General features: G+C 44.5%; 3 protein-coding genes across 5 annotated transcripts in view; 1 reads left to right on the plus strand and 2 right to left on the minus strand.

Annotated features, from left to right (window-relative positions):
- Positions 1–5,605: 5,605 nt before the first annotated feature.
- Positions 5,606–10,580, plus strand: LOC139374694 (ELMO domain-containing protein 2-like). Its single transcript, XM_071115764.1, has 9 exons — positions 5,606–5,806; positions 7,009–7,156; positions 7,393–7,421; positions 8,158–8,255; positions 8,352–8,481; positions 8,643–8,776; positions 8,917–8,985; positions 9,289–9,422; positions 9,531–10,580. The coding sequence occupies exons 2-9, from the start codon at positions 7,012–7,014 to the stop codon at positions 9,689–9,691; spliced, it is 900 nt and encodes a 299-aa protein (XP_070971865.1). The 5' UTR covers positions 5,606–5,806; positions 7,009–7,011; the 3' UTR covers positions 9,692–10,580.
- An 83-nt stretch (positions 10,581–10,663) lies between these two features.
- On the minus strand, positions 10,664–15,119 carry LOC139374693 (putative mitochondrial transporter UCP3). Of its 3 annotated transcripts, none has more exons than XM_071115761.1 (7): positions 14,969–15,119; positions 13,824–13,960; positions 13,483–13,690; positions 13,144–13,341; positions 12,667–12,768; positions 11,853–12,033; positions 10,664–11,426 (listed from the first exon to the last, which is right to left on the minus strand). In XM_071115761.1, the coding sequence occupies exons 2-7, from the start codon at positions 13,947–13,949 to the stop codon at positions 11,312–11,314; spliced, it is 930 nt and encodes a 309-aa protein (XP_070971862.1). In that variant the 5' UTR covers positions 13,950–13,960; positions 14,969–15,119; the 3' UTR covers positions 10,664–11,311. The 3 variants fall into 3 exon arrangements, with proteins under 3 accessions (XP_070971862.1, XP_070971863.1, XP_070971864.1); XM_071115762.1 differs by having other exon boundaries at positions 10,667–11,426; positions 13,824–14,054; positions 14,969–15,061; XM_071115763.1 differs by lacking the exon at positions 10,664–11,426 and having other exon boundaries at positions 11,849–12,033; positions 14,969–15,091.
- A 4,047-nt stretch (positions 15,120–19,166) lies between these two features.
- The window catches only part of LOC139374695 (TBC1 domain family member 9-like), a 28,840-nt gene continuing 26,783 nt past the window's right edge, over positions 19,167–21,223 (minus strand). Inside the window, exon 22 of the mRNA XM_071115765.1 lies at positions 19,167–21,120. Coding sequence (XP_070971866.1) covers positions 20,329–21,120 — 792 coding nt within the window. The 3' untranslated portion in view covers positions 19,167–20,328. The remainder of the gene's footprint in view (positions 21,121–21,223) is intronic.

The following is a 21,223-nucleotide window of genomic DNA, read 5'->3' on the forward strand; positions in this document are numbered from 1 at the left end:
TTACATATGATAGGCTAGTTATTTCCTGCTGTGGTATCATCTATGTTCCACATAAAAAAGAACTGATGTTAAGCATTTGGAGCATTGGGCACTATATATCTAGTGGGAACCGCAACACTGTCTGTAGTGTTGTGTTGAGGCAGTGGCTATACACTATCCATTTCCATCCCTGGATATGGATGTGACTATGCATGCACTTGCACTGAAGGGGAAAAGCACCATAATTATGCCCTGTACTCAGTGGCGGTTCTAGCTTGTATGGCTCCCTGGGCGAACCCCCCTGCACTAACTGTCATTTTTATTCAGACATTTGGAACAACACAAATAAATAATCATAACATTTAAAACTATATAAATAGATATACAAAAATAGGACTCCTAAATATAAAAAATAAATAACAAAGACAAATAGAAACAAATTATAAATATATATATAAATAGAAATAGAAATAAAAAGATAATCGAATTACACTAGTACCCTATTCCTAACAAAAAAAACACAAAAAAAAAATGAAACTGCACAAATCCGTAAATCACACAAATACACAAATAGAACAACACACTTATAAAGAAGAGAACCTGATTATTACACTATTGCACTATTGCACAAACAAGAAACACACCAACTAATTGCATTAGTACTGTACACTGTTAGAGGTGCGCTATTTGATAGATTCCCCCAGCTTCCCCAACCCGGGGTTCCAGTGGGGAGACCTGAGGTTAACCTACCCCCGCTCCCCCTACCCCAGGCTTCCAGTGGGGAGACCTGAGGTCAACCTACCCCCGCTTCCTCCCCATCTTGTACTTTTGAGTTGGAGACCTTCCCAGGCAGTAGCCTGCCTAGCTCACTAGAATCAGGACGGCCACTCCGACAAGGTTAATTGACCCACAGTCACACAGGGTGACATGATATCATTGACGTGACGTGCAAATGAGCGATAGAAAACAGTTCACGCAAATGTCACCATTTGGAATATTATTATATATATTTTTTTGTGCGGGCACCCCATGCTGCCACCGGCAAGACGCTGCACCGGGTGGCTTCCCATGTTGCCTATGCCTAAATCCGCCACTGCCTGTACTGTATGCAGTGGAGATGTGATGTTTCACTGTGACAGTACAGTACATGTGGTGCTGTTCGACAGCAGTGCACTCAGGGGGACAATGGCTTTAGTCTAGATTTCCAGGTCAAATGAATCTGATTCAGTATCTCCTCCATGTGTTGTCCTCCCTGTCATGTCCCCAATCCTCACCGCCAAGACACTGTGTTATGGATCATTGCTCCCTGGGATCCTTGGGAAGTCCAACGATGACATCACCCCGTTGAAGTTGAAATGTAAAATGGTTAAGGTAAGGGTTATTGTAATGAACACGAGGGGAGACAGAGAGCTGGTTTCAAGCGCAGGGCGAGGGCGCAGCAGGTGTTTATTGCAAAGGACCACAGGAGGAGGCAGGTAGCTGGGTCCAGGGGCAGGCAGAAGGTCATACACTGGGGGTCCAAAAGGGAAACAGTACAGGCAGGGAAAAGGCTAGTAACGTAGTCTGGGAGATCGGGCAATAGGTAGGTAACAGGAAATCCGATAGGCTTAAGTACAGGCAGGGAATAGGCAAAAGGCGTCATTAGTGAGGCAGTCAAAAACTATCCAACACAGGAGGAGTAAATAACAGGGAAGCCCAGTGCTCCGAAAGACGTGTGTCACAAAACAAACAATACCTCACAGTGATGGGGTGCAAAGAACTGAACTAAATAGTGTGTGATAATGACATGTGAATGTGAAGTGAATAGAATTCAGGTGATTAGGATCTGTGTGTGTGGGCTGGAAAGTGAGCTGCGTTCAGGGGATCTAGGTGTTTGAGGGTGTGGGATGGAAAGTGAGCTGCGTTCAGGGGATCTAGGTGTTTGAGGGTGTGGGCTGGAAAGTGAGATGCGTTCAGGGGATCTAGGTGTTTTAGGGTGTGGGCTGGAAAGTGAGCTGCGTTCAGGGGATCTAGGTGTTTGAGGGTGTGGGCTGGAAAGTGAGCTGCGTTCAGGGGATCTAGGTGTTTGAGGGTGTGGGCTGGAAAGTGAGCTGCGTTCAGGGGATCTAGGTATTTGAGGGTGTGGGCTGGAAAGTGAGCTGCATTCAGGGGATCTAGGTGTTTGAGGGTGTGGGCTGGAAAGTGAGCTGCGTTCAGGGGATCTAGGTGTTTGAGGGTGTGGGCTGGAAAGTGAGCTGCGTTCAGGGGATCTAGGTGTTTGAGAGTGTGGGCTGGAAAGTGAGCTGCGTTCAGGGGATCTAGGTGTTTGAGGGTGTGGGCTGGAAAGTGAGCTGCGTTCAGGGGATCTAGGTGTTTGAGGGTGTGGGCTGGAAAGTGAGCTGCGTTCAGGGGATCTAGGTATTTGAGGGTGTGGGCTGGAAAGTGTGCTGCGTTCAGGGGATCTAGGTGTTTGAGGGTGTGGGCTGGAAAGTGAGCTGCATTCAGGGGATCTAGGTGTTTGAGTGGGCTGGAAAGTGAGCTGCGTTCAGGGGATCTAGGTGTTTGAGGGTGTGGGCTGGAAAGTGAGCTGCGTTCAGGGGATCTAGGTGTTTGAGGGTGTGGGCTGGAAAGTGAGCTGCGTTCAGGGGATCTAGGTGTTTGAGAGTGTGGGCTGGAAAGTGAGCAGCGTTCAGGGGATCTAGGTGTTTGAGGGTGTGGGCTGGAAAGTGAGCTGCGTTCAGGGGATCTAGGTGTTTGAGGGTGTGGGCTGGAAAGTGAGCTGCGTTCAGGGGATCTAGGTATTTGAGGGTGTGGGCTGGAAAGTGAGCTGCGTTCAGGGGATCTAGGTGTTTGAGGGTGTGGGCTGGAAAGTGAGCTGCGTTCAGGGGATCTAGGTGTTTGAGGGTGTGGGCTGGAAAGTGAGCTGCGTTCAGGGGATCTAGGTGTTTGAGGGTGTGGGCTGGAAAGTGAGCTGCATTCAGGGGATCTAGGTGTTTGAGTGAGCTGGAAAGTGAGCTGCGTTCAGGGGATCTAGGTGTTTGAGGGTGTGGGCTGGAAAGTGAGCTGCGTTCAGGGGATCTAGGTGTTTGGGGGTGTGGGCTGGAAAGTGAGCTGCGTTCAGGGGATCTAGGTGTTTGGGGGTGTGGGCTGGAAAGTGAGCTGCGTTCAGGGGATCTAGGTGTTTGAGGGTGTGGGCTGGAAAGTGAGCTGCGTTCAGGGGATCTAGGTGTTTGAGGGTGTGGGCTGGAAAGTAAGCTGCGTTCAGGGGATCTAGGTGTTTGAGGGTGTGGGCTGGAAAGTGAGCTGCGTTCAGGGGATCTAGGTGTTTGAGTGGGCTGGAAAGTGAGCTGTGTTCAGGGGATCTAGGTGTTTGTGTGGGCTGGAAAGTGAGCTGCGTTCAGGGGATCTAGGTGTTTGAGAGTGTGGGCTGGAAAGTGAGCTGCGTTCAGGGGATCTAGGTGTTTGAGGGTGTGGGCTGGAAAGTGAGCTGCGTTCAGGGGATCTAGGTGTTTTAGGGTGTGGGCTGGAAAGTGAGCTGCGTTCAGGGGATCTAGGTGTTTGAGGGTGTGGGCTGGAAAGTGAGCTGCGTTCAGGGGATCTAGGTGTTTGAGGGTGTGGGCTGGAAAGTGAGCTGCGTTCAGGGGATCTAGGTATTTGAGGGTGTGGGCTGGAAAGTGAGCTGCATTCAGGGGATCTAGGTGTTTGAGGGTGTGGGCTGGAAAGTGAGCTGCGTTCAGGGGATCTAGGTGTTTGAGGGTGTGGGCTGGAAAGTGAGCTGCGTTCAGGGGATCTAGGTATTTGAGGGTGTGGGCTGGAAAGTGAGCTGCGTTCAGGGGATCTAGGTGTTTGAGGGTGTGGGCTGGAAAGTGAGCTGCGTTCAGGGGATCTAGGTGTTTGAGGGTGTGGGCTGGAAAGTGAGCTGCGTTCAGGGGATCTAGGTGTTTGAGAGTGTGGGCTGGAACGTGAGCTGCATTCAGGGGATCTAGGTGTTTGAGTGGGCTGGAAAGTGAGCTGCGTTCAGGGGATCTAGGTGTTTGAGGGTGTGGGCTGGAAAGTGAGCTGCGTTCAGGGGATCTAGGTGTTTGGGGGTGTGGGCTGGAAAGTGAGCTGCGTTCAGGGGATCTAGGTGTTTGAGGGTGTGGGCTGGAAAGTGAGCTGCGTTCAGGGGATCTAGGTGTTTGAGGGTGTGGGCTGGAAAGTGAGCTGCGTTCAGGGGATCTAGGTGTTTGAGGGTGTGGGCTGGAAAGTGAGCTGCGTTCAGGGGATCTAGGTGTTTGAGGGTGTGGGCTGGAAAGTGAGCTGCGTTCAGGGGATCTAGGTGTTTGTGTGGGCTGGAAAGTGAGCTGCGTTCAGGGGATCTAGGTGTTTGAGAGTGTGGGCTGGAAAGTGAGCTGCGTTCAGGGGATCTAGGTGTTTGAGGGTGTGGGCTGGAAAGTGAGCTGCGTTCAGGGGATCTAGGTGTTTGAGTGGGCTGGAAAGGGAGCTGCGTTCAGGGGATCTAGGTGTTTGAGAGTGTGGGCTGGAAAGTGAGCTGCGTTCAGGGGATCTAGGTGTTTGAGAGTATGGGCTGGAAAGTGAGCTGCGTTCAGGGGATCTAGGTGTTTGAGGGTGTGAGTTGGGAGCAGACGTTACAGTTATGGTGATGGTTAAGGTTATGGTTTGGGTAGGAACATCCCAAGAATACCAGATAGCACCAACACTGTGTTATGATGGTATATTGACACATTTTGTAAATCATGGTAGGAATTACTGGTATAGTATTGTAGTATTGAATGTCAATGTTTTCTTCATTTCTGTCATTAAACTAAATAGTTGGAATACTTGTTAGATTGATAAAGCTATATCATAGATAAAGTAAAGTAAAGTATCCATACATGCAATGCTGTTTTTTTGCCAAAACATTAGTGTTTAAAAACGGGAGATTGACATGTCTGATTCCATACTTCAATCAAATATGAACACACTACTAATTCAAGGAATTTGTCGAGCTGTTAAACTTAATCCCTATGACCAGTGACCACGGTTTCTTTAGGGAAGTATTTTCACCATACATCCTATGCAACATCCGCACCTTCATGTGGCAAGTATAGGAAATGCAGCTATTATAATAGGTTAGTGCCCTCAATTTCAACTCTGGACCTCGAAGCCTGTTCCACTGTTTTTTTTCATTGTTCCCATCTAATCGGGGACTGATTTAGACCTGGGACACCAGATGGGTGCAATTAATTAGCAGGTAAAAAAGTTTACTCCAAATGTTGGTGAGTTCCGTTTTGTTCTTAAATAGAAGTTGTAATTGAGTTGTGTCTCTCTTAAAAATAAAATAAGCGGGTAGAAGAAGTTGGAAGGAACCCCTCAAACTTCACTTTAGAGCAGAATTGATAATTTATAGCAGCTTGTGCCAAACCCTTAGCAGACTATTCAGATTGGAATGACAACACGTGGAAACCATACAATTAAAAGGAACTACAACGTCCGTTTAAGAACCAAACAACTTGTATGTCACGTTGAAGAGCGTTTGGAGTACACGGTTTCTGTTCTGTTGCAAAACGTTTTGACACAGAATCTGCGTATTGAATACACCCCAGGATTCCATTAACTCACCATACCCCAACCCAACAGGTGGCGCTAAAGGTAAAGTGGTACACTTGTGGGTCGAGATTCTATTAATCAAAGAAGAGGTTAGCTAAAAATACTTGTCAACATCACTACCTCAGTGGACATCTCTTTTAGTTTAATCTGAGGAATTTGTCATTGCTAAAGTAAATAACGCTCCCGACTAGGTATATTTCTTGCTATCTTCACTCAAGTCAAGGCGTAATTGCTGACATAATCCACCTGATTAATAGAGGTAAATATTGACAACCTGTTGTGAATGTGTGGCTAAGCTAGCTAACGTTAGGTAGCTAGCTAACGCTTAAAAGCCAGGTATAGCTAACTGTGTTTATTTACATGTTGACTTTCTTTCTGGGGTTAATTATCTAGGTCTCTAACTGCAAGTATTCCACAATCATTGATTTGCTAGCAAGCTATCCGTTGAATGCTGTTCCAGAACAGTCAGTTTGTTATAGCTAGTCTAGTTAGTGTTGTAACGTTACCGGTCAATGAAATTACTGTACATTTTTAGTACCCCAACAACTAATTTAGAAACCTGAAGCTACTGTGCTGAAGCTTTACGGTGGCTGAAATGAGACGATCTACTACGCGCTGACTAGCTAGCTGTTAAACAAAAGACAAGCTGCCAGTCGGCTAACAAAAGCAGTTATTTTGCCAAGCAAAAGCCATTTGTGTAAAGACACCTGCTAAAGTAGGAGCTCAAATTACAATAGAGCCTTTCTGTTCATGTTGCAACGTGTTCTCTCATTTCACTTCTACTCACTGGCAATCCTGGTTCAGCAGTGCCACAGCCTGCACCTGGTTTCTAGGCTGTACGACTCACTAATTGGCAAAATGAATCACGCCTGGTCTCCTAGCTAGGTAAATTACTGTCCTGGAACAGCATTCAACAGATGGCTTGCTAGCAAATCTATGATTGTGAAATAGTTGCAGTTAGATTTAGATAATTTGGGAGGGGGACACCGTGGAAAGTTACTGCTACGGTAACTTTCCAGTAATTGACTTGACCTGACCACCTAGGCCTATCTGATGACATGCCATTTTAAGATTAGCTACGTATCAACCGTTCCCATTGAATATGGAGTTTTGTACAGAGTAGCCTATGATTGTTTTTGGGGAGGTCCTGCAGTACTTTAAAGACTGATAGCTTGAAGGTATCAATAGCTAGCTCCTACTACAGAGACATTGCCATTGCTGGAGAAAAAAATAATCTGCCATTAATACCATTGCACGGCGTACAACTAAAGGATAAATCGATAGGCTTGTCTGGAGTACACGGGGAATCTTTTTGGGTGCTCATTTGACAATGTTTCGAAGAAGAGGCACGGCTCGCCATTGCTGTCCTACCAGTATGTGTCTTGGATGACTATTATGATTATGGTGTCATTCACTTGCCTTGTTGTATTTTGAACTCTTGCTGACATGTTTATGTTGTAGACCATGTTCAGCAGCATCTGGGGATACTTCTACACGTCCTTCCTTAGATACTGGCTGAAGTGGTTCATCAGACAGGTGACAGGGAAATGCGAGCTGCAAAGGATTTGTGCCGGCTACAAGCCTGGGGCGCCCAGGACAACGAAAGCAGGTGAGGTTACATTCTAGAGCTAAATAGTGTTCATTAGGGTAACAGAACATGTTTTGTTATGGAAAAACAACAATTGGCGTCTCTAATTGGACAAGTCCAGATAGTCCTCCCCGTTTTTCCTCCATTCGATGCCCAATGAACACTACCCAGCCCTTACGAAAAACAAGTTGTCAGTTGTGCTATTCATTATCATTTTGAACTGTTTTTAACCTGTCATTTGATTTTTCTTCATTCAGAGTACTCACTCAAGAACTCCAAATCTAAGGTAAATGTTGGTAATCATTCCTTTCACTTGATTTTTACTGAAGCAGGAATGCATGGTTGACTAGTTATCATACAGACAACCACAATCAACTGTTACATTTAACCCACTTAACAAATCCATTGATCAGTACCTCGATGGTTGCTATTCACATTCTTATCAACAGTTCATGGGCATTTCCATGGTAATAGAGATGCGGAGACTCTGATTTTTCACTTTTAAAATGAATGGGAAACAAATACCAATGATTGCAAAGTTAAACAAAACATACTATGCACATGACTACTTTAACAATTTCCACAGAATATTTTACAAAAACACACTTAGTTGAACAGTGCAGATGCAAAGTTTGGTAATAAAATGACGGTTTGTGCTGTTGGTGTTGTCATTCACTTACCAAACCTTTGCATCTGCACTGTTGGAAGTCGTCGTGCATAGTTGTATGGTTTGCTTAACTTTGCAAATATTCGTTTTTGTTTGGCATACATTTTAAAGGGAACAATTCTGAGTCTCAGCATCACTCTGTTACTATGGCATTTCCCCCATATAAAGTTAAGGCAGTAGGTAATACATAGTTGGTGGTTCCATCATCTGACCTCAGTGATCATCGTGCGTGTTACATCATAGTCTGTAGGAGATGTACTAACACAAACTCTGAGCTATTACCATGGATGAGATAACTAATCACACCATCTCTCTCCTCTGTCCCTCCATCCTTTATCCCTCCCTCTCTCTCCAGCTATTAAGAGCTGCTGTGGAAGTGGAGGAGGATGGTTTGGAGAAGCATCTGGATCTTATCATGAGGGAAAAGAATGTCAAAACGCAGAGGGATCCCACGTCAGTCTTGTTACCCTTTACAGTTTTATTCATATTTTATATAGATGATTTTATATGGTATGTATTGATGACTAATGTGTGTCTCTTTGGTCCTAGGTTTAAGGTGAATCTGAAGCTGTGTCTCTTACAAATAACGGGATACAGGAACTTATTCACATCCGTAGAAGAGTTGAGGAAGGAGAATTTTGACTCGGATAAAGTCCAACACGAGGAAATGCTTTTGAAGGTACTGTGGCCGTTCATTTGTTTATGTCAATGACGAGCATGGAGCAGTGGAATGTTTCTGGATGAGATGATTCAACATGACTGTTTCAACCTTTTTAATATCATCTCTATTTAAAGGTAAGTGTAAAGTATTAACAGGAATGGACTTGTCTGACTCTACAGTTGTGGGACCTGTTGATGCCCGAGGTCAAACTGGAGTCCAGAGTTACCAAACAGTGGGGCGACATTGGTTTCCAAGGCGATGACCCCAAGACTGACTTCCGAGGAATGGGCATGTTGGGCCTAACCAACCTTGTGTGAGTTATGTTGTCTGAATGACTGTACAGTCCTTAACAATCTAACCTTGCTCATCAGTATTCTAAAAAGTTGTATATTTTTTTCTCAAGTTTAAGCTAGATTTCTTAACTTTTTAAATTTGGTATCTTGTTTATTACAGGTTCTTTAGTGAGAACTACACTGAAGAGGCTCGGCAAGTGCTGTCCCACGCAAACCATCCCAAACTGGGGTAAGGATTACGTAATTATCTCATTTTAGGAGTTGACTGGCCTGTTGAACTCTGTTCTTTATATGTCAGCTGTTCTGTTTCACATTTCAGTATATTCACTCATCTGTCAATAGTTGTTTGTTTTAGCTTGCCCAATGTACTGAGTGGGTAGAGTTTCCACAATTGAGACTTTTCCATAAGTCCTAAAGTGAAACCTCTGCCCACCTGGGCCCCAAACAAGCTAAAACAAGCACACCCAAAGTAAACCTACTTTGACAACATTTATAGTCTTTTAATGATTATCATATGTGTGTCATGTTTCAGGTACTCCTATGCCATAGTGGGTATCAACCTGACGGAGATGGCGTACAGTTTACTGAAGAGTGGTGCTCTCAAACCCCACTTCTACAACACGGTGTCTGGGAGACCCCAACTGCAGCACCTCCATCAGCTGTTCTGTAAGTGTATGCTAATCGCGCTCAACTCTGTTTGTCAGTAGCATAGGGGATAACTCCCTGCTTCAGGTTACCTAAACCCCTAAGTCTGTCTTGGCCTCCCTGCTTCAGGTTACCTGGTGTACAAGTTTGATAAGTTCTGGGTGGAGGAGGAGCCCGAGAGCATCATGGAGTTCAACCACTACAGGGAAAAGTTCCATGACAATATCAAGATTCAACTGCTGGACCCCGCCGTCGCCCTCACCATGACGGATAGTCCAAGAAGTAACTGACCGACCAACCGACTGAATGGGTCTCGCTTGGACCTAATTGGGACCACCAGAACCTCGATACACTACAGCGTACTTCCAAATCTATAAGGGACATTTTGAGCTAGCTTTCCCTTCGATCTTAGTTTAGACCCAATCTACACACCTCTTTTTAAAAATGGTATAAATTAGTGACTTTAGTAGTTTTTAGAAATAAATAAGACCAGGTGACTGGAATTCAACCCTCTGCCACAAATAATGACCATTCCAATGCTTCAAATATTACAAAAGGGGAAATAAAATAGTAGGGCACTAGTTCTATGTAGTTGATTGGCTGTGTACTTTTCAGTGGACATGGAAAGGAATTACATAATAGTTTTAGAGGAAATGGAGATTGGTGAATAATATTAACTAGCTGGTAACTAGGTTTGAATTTATTTAACAAAGTCAACAAGTGCCGTCTCGCATGTATTCATAATAACTTTGCCTACTCATTCTCGTATTTGTCCTTCTTGCTCAGGAATCAAATATGTGTCCAGAGAGGGAATTTATATCGTAGTAGAAATAATTTGGAATAATTTGTTTACCTAATGCTCAGTGGTTGTACTACTTACTCAGACACTGAGAGCTCTGTGCATGTTTTAATGCGTTTGAATTGATACCGTCGTTGTTGTCAATACATTTCAATAGGTGGTGCTGAGATTACTGGTTATTACGCCGCTGCCTATTCCACACATTCGTACAATATTGTCTTTGCTGAAAGCTGACTTTGTATGGTATTTTGTCTGTTATTTATAGGCCGTGGGCCCTGATTTTTTTTTTTTTAAGATGATTTGACATTTTGTAGACCCAGTATGGATCTTTGTAACGACTGACACATGTCCAGTGTTAATAAATTAAACTTCTGATGTGATGTTTTTGGATGTGTGTGTGATGACTGTCAGCTGTCAGGCCCGAGATTGAGATTAAATGGATCGTGTAATGAACAATACAATGAACACAGACAAACAAAGTATATTTATTAAGTTCAATATATTGCAAATTACCTCCATCTAAATACTAATTATTAAACTATAACTAATTAAACGTTTTGGGGGGGAATTAAGAGAAAGGGGGAGACCTAGTCAGTTGCACAACTGAATGCGTTCAACTGAAATGTGTCCTCCGCATTTAACCCAACCCCTCTAAATCAGAGCGTTGCGGAGGGGGCTGCCTTAACTCTAGTCGTTCCTAGAGTACTCTGTATCCTAACCCTAGTACATCTGATTTAAAGTAACAGCAGCTTGCTGATTAGTTCACATTTGGCAGGTGTGCTAAATACACTATAGAGAATGGCTAGAGGTCCCCATGGACTGGTTTGAGACCGTAGGAGAAGTATAGGTCAAAATAAATAACAATAGAGAAAATAAAACTGTTCTCCAAGGTAGATGCACTTCAAATGCACTTTCATAACTCCTTTTTTAACAAAGGATTCCTCATTATTCATACAACATGCTGACAGTCGAACACATAGGAATCTTAACGTTATGGATCGTGGTCCATAGTGTTCCTGTAGTCTACACTACATTGTGGGTCCAACTCAATATGGCTAGGGTTTGTGCGCTTCTCATCATTGCAAAGGGCTCTTTGCACATAGGAATGAAGTTAACTTTTGTCCTCCATCTTCTGCTTTCCTACCATCATGATTCTCTTGAGCTGCTCAAACGACACAAACATCACAACGTTCCATGAGCCCAGCCTTAGAAATGAGGGCACAAATCTACAGGGAACAAGAGAGGACAAATTAAACATTAGTTGGCCTGTCTGGGAGAGACTTTCAACTAAAGATCCCTGCGAATGCTCCAAAGTTTTGCTTAGTAGAGTTCAGAGGTGGCTGCTGGGAGGAGCTATAGGAGGATGGGCTCATTGTAACGGCTAGAATGTTATAAATGGAACGTAGTCAAACGTGGTTTCAATATGTTTGATTACATTCCAGCCATTACAATGAGCCAGTCCTCCTATATCTCCTCCCACCAGCCTCCTCTGGAAGAGTTACTGTGTCAAGGTAACCATCCAAAACAGCAAAATCAATTATATATCATTGAGGACTCTAAAATGTACAACTACATCCGACTGCCTTGTTCTATCAACAGACTGAAGGACACCGGTCTGTTTGTACAGTGTGTGTGACTGTCTGTGAGCTCACCCTTTGTAGAAGGCCGTGGGTCCCTCTTTGGTGGCCATGGTCCAGGCACAGTTGATGGCACTCTTATACTGGCCCGGCGGAGAGTTCATGTATCGTGTCTTCACCACGTCCACCGGAGAAGCAATGCAGGTGGTAACGAAGCCGGCGCCGAACGCAGAAGCAAAATGACACGGGAGGTTATCTGTGGGAAAACGGTCATCATAAGCCCTTTTGAAACACTGTCACAAAGATATCAATGGGCACCTATTTTCAGTATGATTAACAATTTTAGATTTTGTGGATACCATGTTTGTAAAAGTCAACTAGCCAGCTAACTAATTCGACCAAAAAGTGCAATTCGTTTTAATGGCCTGTATTTCAAACTCAATTTGCTAGCTAGCTAATTTGTTTCCATAGAAATAGAATGAGAACATATTGCTATGGTGAATCCATTATGACACGTGTAACTAATCATAGTTTAAAGATTGAACCTTAGATGAACTAGTGGATTAACACAGATGTATAACAGAAATGCTTACACTAAAGTTAATGTTCAAGTAGTGCCATGCAGATACATTGTACTGTATAAGGCCTCTGTCTCGAGGCCTGCAGGAAATCATTATCTCTGTTTTATACCGCTTTGTTGTGAAAGGTGCAATAAAAATCCATGAGATAAATGTTAGCTCCGTCTTATTCCATAGCTGGACAGAATATTATGTACCAATATGTATACTGTTATCAGGCTTTCAAGATACATGAAGAACAAAAGAGCGAGAGGGCATGTGGACTTCTGCCCAGTCAGCTGTCTCGCTGTGACTGTATAGCACCCACTCACCTGACAACAGGTTGTGCCTAAGAATGGCCTCCTTGATGAGGTCATAGGTCACAAGCTCTGTGCAGTTGACCAGAGCGTTCCTAGTGATGTTGGGTAGACAGCCTGGAGTGAAAAAGAAGCAGGTTGGTTGGTTAATAACCCCAATAGTTATACCAGAATTAAACCACTAGTCTATCATTAGTAAAAGGCCCAAGAAAACTCAACAACAACCTGCAAAGCCAAGTTTTATTTTCAGGTGCACTCAAGTTCTGTCCTATGGGATCATCAACTTTGCAGTATCTGCTCCAATCAATATCTGTACATCCCTGACATTGAATGACAGTGACATAGACAACAATCTTTGGTCTTTTCTATGCAAACAGTTCCACTACGGACAAACACAATCAATGGGGCTCAAGGTTAGCAGCAACACAACCAATGGAGATATTGGTGTTACTTGCAAATCAACCGATTGGGCCCAGGGTTGTACTGACTAACCTTTCCAGAGCCCGCGGATGCCCTCGTGGTTGAAAATGTGTTTGTAGGCCTGCATGGTGCCCGTGTAGCGACGAGCCACCCCGGTCAGGTTGACCTGGGCCTGGAAGCGGACCTTCACCACGTCAGTGGGCTGGGCGAAAGACACAGCCATGGCCCCTGTGGTGCAGCCGGCCAAGATACGGATACCAATATTTGCAGCTGGGATAGGACAGGGGCAGAGGGTTTGTTAAGTACTGAAAGGATGATGATTGAGGTACTATATGATGCTTCTTCTCTTGGTACAAAATATGTAACATCACAGATTATTATCTCCGATGAATAACTGTTATCCTAATTTACTGTCTGCGCCGCCAGAGTAGAAGTTTTTGACGTTGTCATAGAAGCCGATCCTGATGGAGGCAAAGCACATCTGTCTCTGTAAGCCCGCCACCAGACCGTTATACAGCGACCTGGGCCCCTCCGTCCGGATCATGGTACTGATTGTCCCAAACACCCCCCTGTAGCGGATGCCCTTGGTAGCTTCCGACGCCACCTTCTCTCCCTGAATCTGGGGTTCACAAGTGTCAGTGTTAACGGAGGTCCCCACAAGAATCAGTGTTACAGGAGGTGCCAGTAAAATTCAGAGTTACAGGAGGTCAGACTCAAGTCTTCAGGGCTGGAGGTGGGCAGTGAACCATTACCTGGAGTCTGACTTTGGCTGTATCCAGGGGAAAGGTGACCAGGTCAGCGATGCAGGCCGCTGAGCCAGCACTCAGCAGCTTCACCCCCAGGGTAGGGGGTGTATCGGAGGGCTTCATTCCCACCATGGTCCCTGGTACTGCAGACAGTGAAGGACGAAGAGGGAAGGATGTCAACACTGCCGCATCTATTCTCTCTTACCATCCTTGGAATTTAGGAAAATGCTGTGGATACTTAGGAAATTGTTGAGTAAATATGCAGGTCAATTTGTTGATTCAGTTTCTAAAGTACAATAGCCTGTGCAGTGTGTAGCCTATTGTTGAGGCAGGAGGGATTTTGTGATGTTTGAAAACACATTACATCACAATAACAACTGAACAGCATTGATTATAATAATCTATACAATCAACCAGATCAAATAAACATCAGTTATATATAGGGGTGGGTTGCACCAACATGGATTAACTCAAATTGGGTTAAATCAAGGTCAATAACTGGGTTTAATCAAGGTTTAAACGGGGTTAAATCAAGGTTCAAGTATTAATCTTGTTGCACCACATTTTAAACCTAGTTTTAAATTAATATTTGTTAAATGTAAACCTTCTAAACTAAGTTTAATTTTGTTCTTAGTTTAAATATTCTTGCTTGATTGTTTTAAAATTAAATTAAAATGTAGATTAGGGATTATTCTGAACTGCTCCTGCAGGAGGTTTAAATTGATAAAATGTCAGTGTATGTGCTTCATTTTCAGTGTGATTAACGCTCTTGTGGATACCATGATTGTAAAAGTCAACTAGCCAGCTAACTAATTTGACCAAAAAGTATAGTTTTAATAGCCTGTATAAAGGACACAAGCTAGCAATGACCAGTGCTAATTTGTTTCCATAGAAATAGAATGAGAACACGTTGCTATGGCGAATCCATTATGACACGTATAACTAATCATAGTTTAAAGATCGAACCTTAGATTAACTAATCCAGGTTTAAAATTAAATGGATCAACACATCTCAAAAAGAAACCAAGATTTACAAAACCTATATTAGGTCTAACCAACAACAACAAAAAATTAAACCATGTTGGTCAAATCAAATCAAATTGTTTTGCGAGTGTAGCGAAATCTAACAGGTAATATCTGAGAGTACTTACATTGTTATTAATCCTGTGGATTAAAATTCGTTTGACTAGCTATTGGTTTACTGCAGGACGTGAGAGCCCAAACTACAGTCCCAGGGAGCCAGCCCTAACCCTGAAACAAGGAGTTGTGCATCCTCATATTTATTCAATTTTTTACTGACTTGCCACAGAGAGAGGTGTTACTGTGTACAGGAGCACGGGCCAAACCAAAGTCCACTCACTGTCAAGAAAGTCAATGTCCAAATCAACCCTACAGCAGCGCACAGCTTCTAACATTCGTGAAAAACAACACATTTACCGGTACATTACTTTGAAACTACAATGCAACATTTAATGGGAATATTTCATTAATCTCAGTGCAATGTGGCAACATTCCCCACTCATTGTGTAATGTTACCTTTTGTCATAAACTCAGCAAAAAAAGAAACGTCCTCTCACTGTGAACTGCGTTTATATTCAGCAAACTTAACATGTGTAAATATTTGTATGAACATAACAAGATTCAACAACTGAGACATAAACTGAACAAGTTCCACAGACATGTGACGAACATAAATGGAGGGGGGGGGGGGGGGGGGTCAAAAGTAACAGTCAGTATCCGGTGTGGCCACCAGCTGCATTAATTACTGCAGTGCATCTCCTCCTCATGGACTGCACCAGATTTGCCAGTTCTTGCTGTGAGATGTTACCCCACTCTCCCACTAAGGCACCTGCAAATTCCTGGACATTTCTGTGGGGAATGGCCCTAGCCCTCACCCTCCGATCCAATAGGTCCCAGACATGCTCAATGGGATTGAGATCTGGGTTCTTCGCTAGCCATGGCAGAACCCTGACATTCCTGTCTTGCAGGAAATCACACACAGACTGAGCAGTATGGCTGGTGGCATTGTCATGCTGGAGGGTCATGTCAGGATGAGCCTGCAGGAAGGGTACCACATGAGGGAGGAGGATGTCTTCCCTGTAACACACAGCTTTGAGATTGCCTGCAATGACAACAAGCTCAGTCCGATGATGCTGTGACACACCGCCCGAGACCATGACGGACCCTCCACCTCCAAATCGCTCCCGCTCCAGAGTACAGGCCTCGGTGTAACGCTCATTCCTTCGACTATAATCTCGAATCAGACCATCACCCCCGGTGAGACTAAACTGCAACTCGTCAGTGAAGAGCACTTTTTGTTAGTCCTGTCTGGTCCAGCGACGGTGGGTTTGTACCCATAGGTGACGTTGTTGCCGGTGATGTCTGGTGAGGACCTGCCTTACTACAACAGGCCTACAAGCCCTCAGTCCAGCCTTTCTCAGCCTATTGCGGACAGTCTGAGCACTGATGGAGGGATTGTGCGTTCCTGGTGTAACTCGGGCAGTTGTTGCCATCCTGTACCTGTCCCGCAGGTGTGATGTTCAGATGTACTGATCCTGTGCAGGTGTTGTTGCACGTGCTCCGCCACTGTAAGGACGATCAGCTGTCTGTCCTGTCTCCCTGTAGCGCTGTCTTAGGCGTCTCACAGTACGAACATTGCAATTTAGTGCCCTGGCCACATCTGCAGTACTCATGCCTCCTTGCAACATTCCTAAGGCACGTTCACGCAGATGAGCAGGGACCCTGGGCATCTTTATTTTGGTGTTTTTCAGAGTCAGTAGAAATACCTCTTTAGTGTCCTACGTTTTCATAACTGTGACCTTAATTGCCTACCGTCTGTAAGCTGTTAGTGTCTTAACGACCGTTCCACAGGTGCATGTTCATTAATTTATGGTTCATTGAACAAGCATGGGAAGCTGTGGTTAAACCCTTTACAGTGAAGATCTGTGAAGTTATTTTGATTTTTACAAATTATCTTTGAAAGACAGGGTCCTGAAAAAGGGACATTTCTCTTTTTATTCTGAGTTTACATAGCTATCTACCACAGAGTATTTGGAACCACTGGGGCTCTTTTACTCTGTTCACCCCACAGCTACCAGCAGACCTATATGAATATCAGAAGTATCCGTAACACGAAGATGGGTTTACTGAATGTAATCATTCCCTTCATTACAACAATATGTTGCTTATCTACAACATTTCTAGCAATAACATCAGTAACGTGCAGTGGACCCATCGTACCAGCTGTCGAGAGGCTTGTCTAAGCTCTCAGCCAATAGGAGTTAGGGTGTGGAGGACAGGGGCTTAAGGTGGGAGAGTTTAATTGGCTAACAGCCAGATTCATGACAGTCTGTCAAAAGGTAACTGGTGTTCCTGATGAAATTGTGACAGACCAGGTGAGATAGTTGGCTTTATTTCGATTGGCTGCCTATTGATAGAGACGTTTAAACATACCAGGCTGTAGTGTTCAGTCTGGTTTAACCATGCTAGCAGCTACCTTAATTCTCTACAATAAGTTACATGTCACTGGTGTTTTTAGGGGGACAAAATGTTTGAGCACATGTTGGAATGGACTGAAGTCCCAGAACCGTTCAAATCGTAATGCTGGCACATGTGGAGTGAAGAGTTTGCCTCTCGGTCAATATACAGAGGTGACAGAAGTGGGAGGGTTGTGACGTGATCTAGGGACTAAAGGGCAAATGGGTCTGATAAGAGTATTGCCTTACAGCAGGGTGTTTTCCCTCTCTCCCTCTTCAGCTCAGCTACTGAGAAACGCCACCTTCTTATGTAAAAGACAAAACTGACCCTGGGCCCCCCGAGTGGCGCAGAGGTCTAAGGCACTAAGGCAGTGCTAGAGGCATCACTACAGACCCGGGTTCGATCCCAGGCTGTATCACAACCGGCCATGATCGGGAGTCCCATAGGGCAGCACACAATTGGGCCAGCATCATCCGGGTTTTACTTGGCTTTACTTGGCTCATCGCACCCTAGCGACTCCTTGTGGTGCGCCGGGCAACCTGCATGCTGACCTCGTCGTCAGTTGAACAGTGCTTCCTCAGGCACATTGGTGCGGCTAGCTTCCGGGTGTAAAGAAGTGCGGTTAGGCTGACCACCCAGGTTCATGGTAAACACACAGGAATGAGAACTTGATAAACAGAACATTATTGGTTAACATATTACCCCTGTGGACAAAAGAGGAAAAAAACAGTGATTGGAGTATAAACAGAAAATAATCCTAAAAGCAAGAGGGAATTAGGGACATTGTTTGCTACCATACATAAGACTATGCACCTACCGTGTAGGCTCTGGGATGAATGGTAAAAAACAAAAAAAACAAACACGCTATCATTCAGCATCACACATGATTAATTAGATGTTAATTTAATACATCAAATTCTTTATCCTAACAACACAGAACATTAATTAAAATCCAGTGTTCTACATCAGTTTCCAAAAGACAGTCCTGAATCAGCTGTGTAGTGCAAGAGCAAACACGTGTACCCAGGGGGGCCCCAGGACCGAGTTTGGGAAACCCTGTTCTACATTCTAATGACCTTTGAATCCATAATTTAGGGACCTTTGCATTTGCTCAGGTCCTGGGATGAACAATTATTACATAACTGCAGTAAAAGGAGAACAGAGACCAGTAAACACTTCAACCCAATCCATTACTACGTTAATGGATTAATCATTGCTAGAGAATGTTCCCATATGCATTACAATGGCAAACTCTTATTGGTCAACCTGAACCACACCCCCAAGCATCTGCAGAGCAGCAGATGAGAAGAAAGCGAGAGATTTCACAAACAACCTGTATGTGACAAAGTCTCTATTTCAGCATGTCTCCCACGCTGACACTGCGCACCATTGTCGAAGCTAGAGAACTGCAAAAATGTTAGCCATTAACCCTTCGCTTAGATAGAAAAGAGAAAAGTATTTGCAGTGGTGGCATCAGAGATATTCTACTCCCTCATTTTTTGCTTGTTTCAAATGGAGCCGAGTAGACCATTGAGCTGAGTAGACCAGACCCAACTGCTATCGCATTGGTGTCTATGGGAGAGCCACCCCCTCAAGTAGACAGGAACTGACCATTCTTTCAATGATAAACAGCCTGATGAAAGCATCCTCATATATCCTGATCTTTGGTGGCATTGCAGAATTTTGGGTCTGATTCTGGAACATTCTCTTCTCCAGCAGAGGGTGCTCCGTCTCCATCTCTGTATAGATCCGTCTTCCCCTCTAAATGTCGAAACAGAGCTTATCAATATTTATCCCAGGCTACAGTATGAGCAACCCTAACTGATAAATCCCAAAGAGACATGAGACATTTTAATATGTAGCGTAAGACCGTTCATTCTACACTTTTTAATTAGTTGAAGTGGTACACTTAAAAATCATGACCTTTGTACATGACAAAATCATTCACATTGGAACAAAAAAATAAATAAAACAGTAAAAATATACAGAGCAAAAAGTTCAAAAACATTGTTTAAAAAAAAGAAGCTTTTGGAGTGTGCTGACGACGAGTGCAGGAGTGGCACAGAAAAAAAGGCAGAAAACATGCTTATGGAATTAAAAGGAAAGATGTTGTAAATGTCATTTTTTCCTGATAAAACAAAGTGCGTGTGCTCTACAGTTCAGTATGCAGGCTAAGCTACCACACGAATGAAATCTAAACAGTGTTTTCCTTAGTGAATTTACTGAAGTACATCTAGCCAGATAAAGCTTTCACCACCATTCATATTTCATTCCAGTGCAAGTGTGGGTTATCCTGAAGCGGCGGCAACTAATCTTCCCAACTCTAGAAGTACAGTCACTTCTTCATTGTAGCTAACGGATGCTACCCGTCTTAACCATTGTTTCTAGTGTAAATTAGCGGCTAATAGATTAGCAGTGAGTAGAACTGCCCCACAGGTTGCTGTTAGTCAATTAGCCTAGCGGCTAATGAGTTAGCGGCTAACAGAACTCTACAACGACTGAGCAGTGTTCCTCTGGGACTGTGACAGGCCACTCCTGGACTGGGCTGGTGGTCTGTAAGACTTAAACATCATGATACGTAGTAGTCTAACTGGTTTAGCTATTATTAGTAGTAACATGTATACATGACTTCATATAAAGTACAGCAAGCACAGCTAATACATGTACAGTACACACACCACAGCTCTGCCTGAATTCCTTTTGAGGTCAAAGGTCAATAAAGCCCTTTTTGTCCTTCCCTGGTCCCTCTGCTGAACAGAATCTAACCCTAAAGATAAAACAGGTTGTTGACATCTGGTAAAATACATTGCTAAGAGCAGGTATTTATTTGATTTTTTTACTCTTATAGTATTGCACACAAATGTTAGACTTAGATCAGTTCTAGCAGACTGTCATTCTTGTCACCCGACAAAGAGGAGAAGACTGGGTTTTTCACGTTGTACATTTACTTGACATGTTTCCCTGTTTTCCGAAGCAGTCAACCTACAGAGCAAGAGTCTGTCTCTGTAAATTCTCTTTTTCATTGAGGCATTAGTTACCCAGACAGGGAGATCTCATAGTCGCTAGCGGACAGTAGGGAGCACCCCACTTTCCTCACATTCTTGGCATTGGTGATACGTGCGGCCACCTCCACTGGCTTCTCGAAGTAAAGCACCAGGGCCTGCTCAGTGAGCACCGATGCCAGGAACTGCTCAAAGGTGATGGCCCAGTCTTTATCTATGCTGGTGCTGTGAGGCAGCCCCCCATCTCTGCCATGGGGCCCACCTTCACCGTGAAGCCCATTCCCTACCCCTCCACCATGGGGCCCATTCTTGCTGCGCACCAGGACCGTGTCGTCATTAATGTCCTCGCAGTGAAGCTTGTCGTCGAGCTCATGGGAGCCTCCGCTGAGCACCGAGTAGGACGACATGGACGTGTCGTCTTTGGTCTCGTCATCTGAGATGAGCATGGAGGACGATGTCCCTGTGTCCTTCGGGGACGAGTCCTCCAGCTTAATGTCCTCCATGGCAGACAGCTGCTCGCCCCTGCCATCCCTCTTCGCAGGGCCACAGGGCCTGGCCTGGCTCTCCTTCTCCCCCTGGCCCCTCTGCTGGAAGACACCCCCAGGCTTGGTCCCTCCATCTCGGGCTGGCCCACTGGTTTTGGCCTCCTCTGGATCATCCTGGTCCTGCTCCTCCTGGTCCTTGGAATGGCAGAAGAGCTTGCCCACCTCGCCCATCTCCAGCAGCAGGCTGGTGACGGTGGCCGTGGCGTGATACAGCTCCTGCTCCTGGGCGTCCTCGTTGAACATGTTGTACAGTGTCTTGCACAGCTCTATGAACTGGCTCTGAAGGAGAGAGAGAGGAAGACATACAGGTTAGCCTGGGAAGGAAGACAAGGTAGATTCATTGGCACGACACACACAATTTCATAGCCTCACACAGCCACAT

The sequence above is a fragment of the Oncorhynchus clarkii genome, chromosome 19, assembly GCF_045791955.1.
Source record: "Oncorhynchus clarkii lewisi isolate Uvic-CL-2024 chromosome 19, UVic_Ocla_1.0, whole genome shotgun sequence".
In the NCBI taxonomy this organism is placed as follows: domain Eukaryota; kingdom Metazoa; phylum Chordata; class Actinopteri; order Salmoniformes; family Salmonidae; genus Oncorhynchus; species Oncorhynchus clarkii.